Here is a 12,239-nt window from a genome sequence, read left to right as displayed (position 1 = left end):
TGAATTGAAAGCTTCCTATCCTCCTTTTTCAGGTGTCCCTTGCAACCTGGTTAGACTTTTAGGAGCCTTTGGTGGATGGCCTTTAATAGCCAAGTAATACACCAAATAACTATGAATGCTTATCTTAAAAGAATGGATTTCTTGTTGAGATTGTAAAGCATGAGATATCTTGATAGTAACATTTTAGAAACTCGTACAACTGATAACATCTCTCACAGATCTCCTCCATCGGATTGCTTTTATAGCTACATTAACGTATAGCCCTGTCACCGTTGACCTATGCACCTCTTAAGATTTATGAAAAAAGAAAGAACTGGAACTTAATTTTTAAAAAAGCAGAAGTGCAACCCAGTAGAATCAATAGAAACATTTCTGTTGACCTCAGCAGAAATGCCATTTGAGATTGTAAAGCATGAGATATCTTGATAGTAGCATTTCAGAAACTTGTAAAGCTTGTTTATATAAAATTGTGTGGGACGATTACCATGTCCTGTGTGAAAACATCCAGTACACAGGTAAATTCCATAGTAAATAAACACTGTAATAAGAGCTGTGAAAAACATAGCAAGTTCCATACTGCAGGACAATTTTTTGTACCAAATGTTAAGTTCCTTGCGCAAGTAAGAGAGAAAACTGTGAGCACATGCTACTGACCAAATTTGGGTAAAGGGTGGGGAGGGATGATAGTATGTCCCTTTGATTGTTAAAGCCTTGTGAGGCCATTTGTCACAGAGGCCTAATTGACAGAAACAAGTAGTAGGTTTATCACTGTGGTGTAATAGAGACAGACTGATTTAGGAGACCTGGGTTCAAATCCCCACTTAGACATGGAAACTAATGGGTAGGGTGGAACTGGTAAAACCATTTCTTAACTTTCTCAGTTACCATGAAAGCCCCATTAGAGTCTCTATAAGTCAGCTTATTGGTTCAGTGTACTTACTCTACTGTGATTTACTAAGCTAAGCAGCTGGATTTTGGCCATGGATTTTGGGAATTCCCTGGTTGTCTTGTATTTCATCTACAGTCAACCCTTGACTTACGAACGGCCCCACATATGGACTTTTCAATTTACGAATAGCTCCGTTGGCAAAAATTGGCATCGACTTGTGAACGGAGCTCGACCTACGAACGAGGTCGAGGCTCCGTTAGCAAGTCAATGCCATTTTTTTGCCAACGGAGCCGTTTGTAAATGGCTCCCTGCAAAAAGGCAGGGAGAAAGGGCTGGAAATTTGAATTTCCCGCCTTTTCTCCCTGCCTTTTTGCCTTCAGAGCTCTCAAAGGGCTTTCTCCGATGTTGGGGAGAAAGCCCTTTGAGGGCTCTGAAGCCACCGATCGTGGCGGCGGGGACCCCCAGGGAGGTCTCCCAGGGCTTGTCCGCCACCATGGGAGACCTCCCTAGGGGTCCCCGCCGCCGTGATCTGTGCCTTTGGAGCTCTAGCTAATAAATACTTCAGAAGACAAAATCAGCATCCAAAATTACCCAAATTGAAGAACTTGGACTAAGCAAACAAACTGAATTCCACCGTGGGAAATGTAACATTTTAAATTTTGGCAATAATCAAAAGCACAAGTATAGGTTGATGCTTGGCTTGATAGCAGTATGTATTGAAAGGATCTAGAGGTCTTAGACTGTACACTAAATATGAGTCAGTCGTGTGATGTAGTGGGGGAAAATGTGAATGCGGTGCTTCAAGGAATTATGGTATCTGGATCACGGGAATTAATAGTGTATTTCTGTTCTGCTTTAGTCAGAGTTCACCTGCAGTACTGTGCAGTTTTATGCACCACAATTTATGAAGCATATTGAAAATATGCCCAGAGGAAAGTGTCTGAGGTAGTAAAGGTTCTGAAAGTCAAACAGCATGAGGAACATTTGAGGCAGCTGGTATATTTAGTCTAGAGCAGTGGTTCTTAACCTTTGTTCCTCGGATGCTTTTGAACTGCAACTCCCAGAAACCCCAGTCAGGACAGCTGGTGGTGAAGGCTTCTGGGAGTTGCAGTCCAAAACTCCTGAGTAACCCAAGGTTAAGAACCAGTGGTCTAGAGAAGAAAAGTCTAAGAGGTTACTCTGGCTTTTCACACAGTTTACTGCATATGTTTTTAAATTGTTCTGTGATTTGTTCTTGCTGGCTTTTTGTTTCTTTTTCTACGTAAATTTCTATTTTTATTATGTTTTATTGATTTTTTTAAAAATTGTCTTCAATTATATGAGGAAAGACAGGGTATAAATATTTTATTAAATAAATAATTATTTTGGGTTGCTGTTTTTAGAACCCCACTAGTTCCACTTTGCAGTATCTTGCCTTATAAGACATCACAAAAATATTTGTGATTGCAGGAAGATCACCTATGATGTACGTTTGCATCCATGGCAATTTTGGACTCTGTTCTGCCCACAAAGATGCTGATAACTGTGGCATTGTGATAATGACAATACTATACTTTGAGCAATCCTAAGTAGTCCATATACAATTAGACATATCCAGTGATGCATGAGTATAAAACCACTCTTAAAATTGATTTTTTTTTTTTGTCCTGTCCTATCCACTGCAACTTTCTGCAATCCATGTAAAGCCTTTTATGGGATTTGCAGGTCTTGGGAAAGACCTGAGATGTGGCACAAACAACAATGGCAGAATAGAAAAAACTAGGTGGAGGCACTTTGTCAAAGCAGGAACATGGGGTGGACAGGCAGCAGGCCTGCAGTGGGAAAGAGGTGGGAAGACATTCATGTGCAGAGGGACTTCTGGTTGTAGGACTGATAATAGACCCCAATGCAGTGATTTCTCACAAGAAACATGAAAGCAATCTTGTGGATTTCAATATTGTATTTGAGCATTAATGTCATAATACATGTAATGTTGTCAAGAAATCACCTGTAGGTGAACACCTAATTATATGTTATATATATATTGCTTTAAAAACTGTTCACTGAGGAAGTGAAGTGAGTTTCTCCTGTACACGACAGGCATGTGGACCTAAGCAGTGTTACATTAAAACAAGGGTGATCAAGGTGTGGCACTCCAAATGTTTTTGGATTACAGCTTTCATCAGCTCAAGCCAGCAAGAGCTAATGGTAAGGAATTCGGGGAAGTGCAGTCCAACCACATCTGAAGACCCCCCTCCACATTGCGCACTTTGCATTAAAAGCTTCATAAACTTAATACCATATTGTTGCAGCCCCCGGAGCTCTATAAATATGCTAATAGTCATATTCTAGTAATATACATATGCTTCACAGAATACAATTATTTATTAAATACTTTTCAAATATGATAGATTGTCAGTTGTATTATTAATAAATAAAATGAGTGCAGTATGTGCACTGACAATATTGCAGTATTTTCTGTTCTCTACATAAAGAACTGTTGGTATTTCTCCTATAAATGCTAAGCTAGTAGAACATAAACATTTTTATATAAAAGAGGTGGTTTAAAGTACATAGTTTTAGAACAAAGTCTTTCAGAGCCAAAAAGTCTTCCTTTGCTTGTCAAGTTGCTTTGTGGAGTGATCAGAATAGAGAAGTGGCAAGAAAAAGATGCAAAACGCCTTTCCCATCTTCTTTTTGACTACTTGAAACAAGGCCCGTTCAGAGCTTTTCCTCCACAAGGTTTCAAATACATATTGTAGCTTCTTCTGACTGAAATTCTTATAGCATAAGCAAAGTTATAACTTTCAGTACATTTCTCACTAGTAAATCCACTCTCTCTCTCTCTGTGTGTGTGTGTGTGTGTGTGTGTGTGTGTGTGTGTGTGTGTGTGTGTGTGTGTGTGTGTGTGTGTGTGTGTGTGTGTGTGTGTGTGTGTGTGTGTGTGTGTGTGTGTGTGTGTGTGTGTGTGTGTGTCCCCCTCCCAAAAAATATGATTTGGTTTAAACTACAAATAGGATTTTAGCGTTTGCTGTATAAATTGCTTTTACCCCCTTTTTAGAGCCAAATTAACACATTGGGTTAAAGATACGTTTTGATGTTTTAAGAGAGTTAGCCCTTTTCCCCCTGTAAGAATCATCTTTTGCTTTGGTACAGGCAGAAAAAAGGAATCATCTCCTTAAATCATGACTTTTACAGGATTAATTTCATGGGTTCTATTTAAAGTTAAATCATACAGTCCCTGATGACTTTTTGATATAATGCATAGTTTGATTCTTAAGGCTCAGTTCAGATGCTCAACAAAACCTGTGTTATTTACCTGCAGTTTACCTATGTCATGGCCGAGAACATGGAAGCACTAATTGTATTCGCTGATCTGTTCATATGCACTAGACACCATTATTTGCCTCACTATGATGACAATTTTTAAGCTGCCAAATTTGCTTTTTGCCTGACAACAGGCTTCCAACTCCTGAGTGAAAATGAATGCAGAGTAACACAATAATGACTTGGTGACTTGTGAAAGCTTTGGAATGGCAGTGATGGAAATTTTTCCATCTCCAAGCCTTCGATCCTGTGCTACTCAAATTAATTTCATGTAGGTACAGAGAATCCAGAGAAAGGAAAGGATAACAGGAGTAGAAAATGTGAGGAAGAAGCAAAATAGATGGCAAAAGCAACCTGTCCCATCTCTTCTAGCAGTAGTGAGGAAGAAGAGGCTAGAGGAGAGGGAAAAAAGTACAGTATGTCAGAAAAAGAGAAAGAGAAAGTAAAGAGGGTGGCAGAAAGAGAAGGCAACCTCAGTCATTTTTGTTTCTCCACCACCAACAACATGTGGGCTCCAGCAAATCAATAGGGAGTTCCACCCTTGAGAGGAAAAAAGGCTCCACCATCCTATCTTCACTGCTGCTTCTGATACAACTATTGTTCTTCAGTATTTTCATGGTGGCAATAGTCACAGAATTATAAAATCATGGTGGCAATAGTCACAGAATTATAAAATCATATAATAATTAAGAAGGAATGGGCCTATAAGGCCGACAAGTCCAAGCCCCTGTTCAATGCAGGAATCCAAATCAAAGTATTTCTGACAGATGGCTGTCTATTTTTTTCTTGAATATCTCTAGTGTTGGAGTGCTCACCAACTCTCAAGACAATTGGTCCCATTGTCATACTGCTCTAACAGTTAGAACGTATTTCCTAATATTCAACTGACTTCCTGTAACTTGAGCCCTTTATTAAATGTCCTGCACTCTGGGATGCTCAAGAACAGATCCCACCCCTCTTCTGTATATTTCTCTTCTCTGTCTTTTGCTATGCACATACCTGAAAAATGTTTTTGTACTGCTTTTAACATCTCTTGCTAACCTTACCTCATTCTTCCCTTTTGCCTTCCTAACACCTCATTGCAACTCTTTTCTACTTCTCTGTACTCTTCCTTTGTGGCCTGGTCTTCCTTTCACTTCCTGTATGTGTCCTTTTTTCCATTTTCTTAGGTTTGTTGTTTTTGTTTGTTTGTTTGTTTGGTGTTTGTTTTCACCAGTTTTTTTCTGCTGTTTAGGATCAAGCCCTCCTAATAGTTTCCTAACACATAAACTACATAATATAAAATCAGCAAGAAACCAAAACTGTAAAACCTCAGAAAAACAGAATTAATAATTAAAAAGAACCTCAGGTAAACTAATCACATACCTCATTCAGCTGAAAAAAAAAGGAAAATCAGATGGTTGTAACCTGCAGATGGTATGTAACAACTCAATAAAATCCTAATTTAAGAGAAGACAACTATAAAAGAAAAGTTTTTTAAACGTGCTTAAAGACTTCAGTTACCAAGCTTTACATCTTTCCGTTTCAGAAGTTGAGGCTTCTAAACTGGACCTGAAAATGAACCAGCAACCTGTGCTGCTAATAAAATATAACTGTGAAGTTTTCTGAATGCTTATTGAGAGCCTATGCTTGAACAGTCACTTTTTATAATAATTTGCGAGCCATTTTTAAAGACAGCCCTCCACGCCTCCCAATAAGCTACTATTTAGCACATTAGGCAAGCCCTAGATGTCATTATCCATGGTTACTTGAGGAAAAACCCATCTTTTCTACACAATTTTTTACTTGGCATATGAATGCAAGCATTCCTGGAGAATACAGTTAGTACCTGAGGTTTCTCGGTTATCACTGAGTCTAGCAAAAGGTGTTTCTTATTATTAGTTTGCAGTCATTCTTAGCATCAGCTTTAAGTTAAGAATATAAAAACAATTCTGTTGGATGAGACCAAATGCCTACCTGGTTAAGCCTTTTGTTTCTGCACGGTCCAACTGCATGCCTCAGGGAAACTGAGAAATTGGACATAAATTGTGTTCAGGAAATGATATACAGAGACCTGCCACCCTTGTTGCTGGAAGTCATATATAGCCATCCTAATTGTTAGCCCTTGATAGCCTCATCGTCATGGAATTTGTTGAATCCCCATTTTAAAGTGTTGTGTTTGGTGACCATCACAACATTTGTGGTAGCAAATTTCATAGTTCAGCCATTTGTTGTGTAAAGAAGTACTTCCATTTATCTGGTCTGAGTTGCCTGCTATTTGGCTTCATTGGACAACCGCTGCTGGGTTTGCTGTTATGAGAGAGACCCAATGCCCTCTTTCTGTACACATCACATAAAGTACAACTTCATAGTTTTTGCTATCAACTCAAGCTGCAGGGGCTGAAATGTTGTTCCTCAAAAAAGGTATTTCAGAAGTCAAAAGCAGCCACTTTGTTATAAAGTTGAGCATGCAGGATATAGACTAGCCAGCAGGAGCTTTCCAAAATGAAACATTGTATACATTCATAGATGGTGGAGGGAGATATTTAGAGAAAAGTCACAGAAACAGACTGAAAAGAAAAGTTTTCTTTAAAAGAGAAAAACAAAACAACACAGGTTTGCTTTAAAGAAAGTAATGGAATTACAGTACTCAAGAAAGGGGGATATGTTGCCATATATCTTTAGTAAACATTCTCTCAGGATTTCTGAGACCGAACAGTTACCTCAAATAAGTTTTCAAAGGGGAAATCAGCTCCACATTTGAGGCAATATGAACTTTTAACCCTGTCAATCAGGCTGCAGTTAGCTATTTCTTAGCTACCTTTTTAACTCCTTCCTGTATAAGGAGTTAATCATTCTTGCAGGGGATTCTGTGTCTGGTTGTAAAAATGGAGACACAGAACCAATATTAATTTTTTAAAAACACAGATTTTGAAAATATTTTTAAAAGGTATTTTAAAAGGAGTACAACACAAATGTTGAGAAGCTTGCTCATTTAAGCTGTGAAATTATGGGAGTTTGGGGGGATGTTTGTTTGTTTTCTCTTTGTGTCTAGGGTGGTCCTAGTTGATGTTAGCAGAGCTTTGGTGCCTATATCTTGTCCTAGTCTATCATATCTCCATCTTGTCACAGTACAGTGGTGCCTCGCAAGACGAATTTAATTTGTTCCGCGGTTAATGTTGCCTTGTGAAAAATTCATCTTGCGAAATGCATTTTCCCATAGGAATGATTGATATCTAATTAATGCATTCCTATGGACAAAAAAAGTCATAACAAAGTCAAATTTGGTTTACAAAGGGTTTATTAAGTGCTCTTTAAAGCTATACATATTGTGCAGATCATTTTTAAAATTTCAATTAAAAAACTTCAACTTTTTAAACATCATAGAAAAGCATTTAAAACTCAACAAACATGAAGCAGGAACAAAAAACGGAAAACATTTGTCTTGTGAAGCATGGCCATAGGAACATTTGTCTTGCGAGTCATCAACCCCATTGCCAAAACCATTTGTCTTGCGAGGCATCAGTGTACAATTAATGTTATGTGCCATCAAGTCACTTCTGAGCAGAAGAGGGCATCCAGCAGACCATTTTGATTGCTAACATGAGCGTCATCAATAGGTAAAGTTTGGCATTCTTTGCTATGTAAAGTTTGGCATTCTTTTTCCTGCTTGTAATGTGGGCATGATATTTTTAGCAATGTTGGGCCATTTCCTGCCATTTTGAATTATGGATACAGAGGAACAATATCCCACATTCACAAATAGAGATGAGGGTATTTATATATGAATATGAATACCACTGCACAGGTGGAGATAACGAGGGTCTGGCCCCATGGGGCCAGAAGGTCCACTCACCAATGCACTAGTGCTGCGGGGTACACACTGCCGTCCTATCATTCTAGAGATTGCGATCGCCAAGCCACTCTTTGACCTGGCAAAGAGGCTTGTTGCCCTGCCTCCTGCCAGGAGTGGCTCAGTGATAGCAATCTCCAGAGTGATGGGACGGCAGCACAGACCCCACAACATTAGGGCATCAGTGAATGGAACGTCTGGACCCTCATTATTTCCACCTCTCCCCATCTCTATTCATAAACCATAGGTTTTCTTTGAAAAACTGAATTACTTTAATCCCCACTTCATCCATAACGATGCAAAATAAAAATTAGGGAACATCCTCCCTTTTAGCCACCCAAATATGAGTGCAATAATGGCTAAAAATAGAAGTATTTACTCAGTATCCTACATGCATACTGGGGAAAGGCATCATTTCTGGTAAAAAGAAATCAAAATATCCCAAATACAACCCCTCCTCCCCCCCCCAGGTTACAGGTTTAAGCCTGCAAGATCAGGAAGACACATTGCATAGAAAGATTTTCTGCAAATGGAAGCCATTGTGTAAGGAACAATGGACAACATGTGAATGCTAAGGGACAATTCACAAGCAACTCAGACACACCTCTTGAAGATCGAATCTTCTGAACATGGGCTGCAGTGAGAAACAAAACCTTCAGCCTACTCAGACCGAGGAACTTGTTTGCTGACTCAGAGATTTCCCGAGCATACCAAACCCAGACCCAAGGCTGGAGCACACATGGCTTCCTCCTCCTTGTCCTCCCCACCCCTTACCCCAGCTGAACTGCTCATAAGGTAGAGGGGAAGGTCTCTTCCTGCAGACTCTGCTTCCCAGTCTTCAACTGAGGTAGGGTGGGCTGGAGAGCCAGTGAAGACTACAGTAGGGATAAATTTTCAGCCTATAACATTGAACCAGAACGCTTTTGCAAATATGCTGGAAAGAAATGATCATGTAAACAAATTTGGTTAGTATACTAGAGGGAAACCCATGAATGGTCCAAAATACTAATCATTCATTAAAGAGTAGCCATACTGATGCCCCCAAAAGTTTTGATAATTGAAATACCAGTTAGATTAGATTAGGCCTCCTTAAGTCTCGAGAGACTATGGTAACATGCTCTGAATAGAGAACTTGGAACAGCATCGAGTGTAGCTGAGAGGGCCAATTCAAGAATGACAATCCCTTCCACGCTGAAGACAAATACAATCTGACCCATGTCCAGTTCTCTGACTTTGCTGGTTTCAGGACTGCCTCTTGCCTCAGCCTGCTGGACAAGTGTCTCTTCAAAATGCGAGAGGCCATGATGCACCGCCTGCCTTCAGGCTGAATGCTCAGATGTCAAGGCTTCCCATCTGTTGAGGTCCATTCCTAAGACCTTCAGATCCCGCTTGCAGATATCCTTGTATTGCAGCTGTGGTGTCCCTCTGGGGCGGTTTCCCTGCACTAATTCTCCATACAGGAGATCTTTTGGAATCCAACCGTCAGTCATTCTCATGCCAGTACTGCTTCAGGATTAATGGTTTTTGATTTTAATCTGTTTATCATCTTTGAACCATTTCCTCATAAAATGAATGTAAAACTGTTGTTGTTTCAAACAGATATTTTAAAGATATTTTAATATTATATATTACCAATATTACCTACCTACTAGTGTATAATAGGTGCCTTTGGTCTCAGGAGAACTTACTTTTAGGTAGACATCCTTAGGACTGCAGCATAAAGCCGTCTTCTTGACTAGTTTCATTGGAACTTCTTTCATTTGGGTTTTGAAAGTAACATTGAAAAAGAGTTGGCTCTGATTTTGAAAATGCCAGTATTCCATAGAGCAATATATGAAACACCCAAGGCAAAGATCTGATAATCAAATCTGAAGTGGCATTTTTAATAAGCCTTTGCTATGCTGTAACAATGGTTCTTTTGGGAGGGAATAGAAGAAATATGTAATAAAGAATAATTAAAATTTTGGTTTCTCTCCTCCCTTTCTCCTCTCTCCCACTTATCGAAATCTCCTGCCACAGAAATTGCATTTGCCTCCAGACTTGTCAGACACAGTGAGCCGCACAAGCAAACAGGATCTGGCAGAATCCACGAAATTGCTGAGCTCAGGATGCAGTGCAATGGCCATAGGCAAGAAGCACCTGGACTTCTAGTGATTTCTACTTAACAGCTTCACTCCAATTCACATGACACTGTAATTATGAATGTTAATGACTTATGTAAATATTTTTCTTAATCACAGCAACCCAGTAGTCCTTTGAAAGAAAGTATTCAAATTGTGTGCCTTATTTTTTGGCTATTTTATGTTTGTTGTAAATGAATTTATCTAGAGTAAATAAACGCATCCTATATTTTGAGGCAGTTCTGAAGGCTGGAAGTACTGTAGATTGCAATTTTGAAAAGTTAGAGGATTTTGTGTTGCCATCAACTGCCCTGTGGCAAGTAAGTCAAAGAATAAAATGCTTTGTGTATACCAAAATTTTGCATATTGCAAATCAGTATTGTGAAGATTAAAAATCATGTATCTGTCTTATGGGTTATTTTGATGTCAAATAATGATTGCATTAGAAAATTAAAATGTGACAAATTATTGTATACATTAAATGAGCAAATAAATTTGAGTGTTAAGTATCTTATATACTAATATCCTGTTATGTCAGAAATTTTTTATTACAAATTATTATACATAATATGTTTGCAAGTAAATATATTAAGCTGCTTGAGTGAAATTTACTAAACACAAGGATTTTTTAATAATTCAAAAGGATAATCCTAAAACACTGAAGTCAGCACTGTGAAATTATGTTAACAGACATAATTCAAGAGACATAATTTCAGGACTGAAATACAAACTGACAGCTACATTAATGCTAGAAAACCAGGGGAGTGCATTGGAGCTTGGGCAATACAGATCATAGAAAAAAAAGCAATAGTACAGCAAATAAATAAATTCAATTCAGTACATACTATTGTGTTATACTATTTGTCAATGTAGAAATATTTTCTATCTAGCAAAAATATATAAATACTTATTGGGAGCAGGATTTGCATACTTGGTTAGAACAAATATATAAGCTTCTGGAATGTAGATGGCTATCAGTAGGCAGTTTTCAAGTGAGACCTGGAAATTACTTACTTCCTTTTTTTAAAATAAAGTCCTGACTTTAAGGCAGTGACAGTCCTATTTTGAATTATCCTCCATAGAACTTTCTATTACTGTAACTTCATTTTCATTAAAAGTTTATATTATTTTTTTGAAGAACAGTTTTATATAGCAAATTGAAATACACTCCCCCACCAGCCTGAATCATAAACATTGACTGTAGTAATGTTAATGTATTTTGATGGGATTGAAACTAAAGTGTTGGTTAAACGATTTACTTTTTTTAACACTGTGAGTAAAACGGAGAAATAGCTTTTAAAACTGTCTGATATGATGAATGTCAATCATTTAAAAAAACCCACTGTACCATAAACACATACTGTATACAGCTTTTATTCTGAATTAGAATAATTGAATCAATGACAGTGATTTGCCAGGATGTCAAATCTATCCATCATATCCTGTCACTACCAGTTTATTTTTTCTGATCAAAATCAAAAAGACTACTGTTTTGTCATCCTCTTTTTCATTAGAGGTAACAATTGAGGTTTTTTCTTTCTTTTCTTTTTAAAGATATGTCTGGGTTTTTTTAATTTCTAAAGACACAAATCCATTTTAAAGTCTATTCAAAATAAAGTTTCAGAACCGAGCTGTCAGTTTAATAAAGCTAACAGACATCTACATTCTTATACCCACATATTGCTATGTCTTTCAAATCATTTCTCCTTTTGCTTTCTATATATATTATGAACAGAAATTTTCAACAGAATTTGAATGAGGATTTATAAAGATATTTAGTAGATCAAGTATAACAAGATTTAACACTTTAATTACTCCATTTTGTTTTCAGTGTAATTAAGAAATTGGATCTGCACTTATTTTGTCTAACCTTTTGAGCGTAGTTATATTGGTTTGGTTTATATTTTAACAATGATAATGATGATCATGTTTTCTTAAAAACAATTCAGCTCACAGCCTTTCTAATATTGCTGAAAGCTATGTATAGTTTACGTGTAACTTTAAAACAACTAGCAATTCAAATGGTTAAATAGAGCCGCCATAGAAACCCTAAAGAACATATTTTCAAAAAGACAGAGAGAAGAGGAGGGGA

General features: G+C 37.8%; 1 protein-coding gene across 2 annotated transcripts in view; it reads left to right on the top strand.

Annotated features, from left to right (window-relative positions):
* Nucleotides 1-10,669, top strand: part of ELP4 (elongator acetyltransferase complex subunit 4) — a 226,181-nt gene extending 215,512 nt beyond the window's left edge. For both annotated transcript variants that reach the window (XM_078384023.1, XM_020795613.3), the window contains one exon: nucleotides 10,047-10,669. In XM_078384023.1, coding sequence (XP_078240149.1) covers nucleotides 10,047-10,178 — 132 coding nt within the window. In that variant the 3' untranslated portion in view covers nucleotides 10,179-10,669. The remainder of the gene's footprint in view (nucleotides 1-10,046) is intronic.
* The last annotated feature ends 1,570 nt before the right edge of the window (nucleotides 10,670-12,239 follow it).

Source organism: Pogona vitticeps, chromosome 1 (assembly GCF_051106095.1).
Source record: "Pogona vitticeps strain Pit_001003342236 chromosome 1, PviZW2.1, whole genome shotgun sequence".
NCBI lineage: Eukaryota > Metazoa > Chordata > Lepidosauria > Squamata > Agamidae > Pogona > Pogona vitticeps.
Note: the sequence above shows the minus strand (reverse complement) of the source record. Positions and strands in the feature narration are given on the sequence as shown.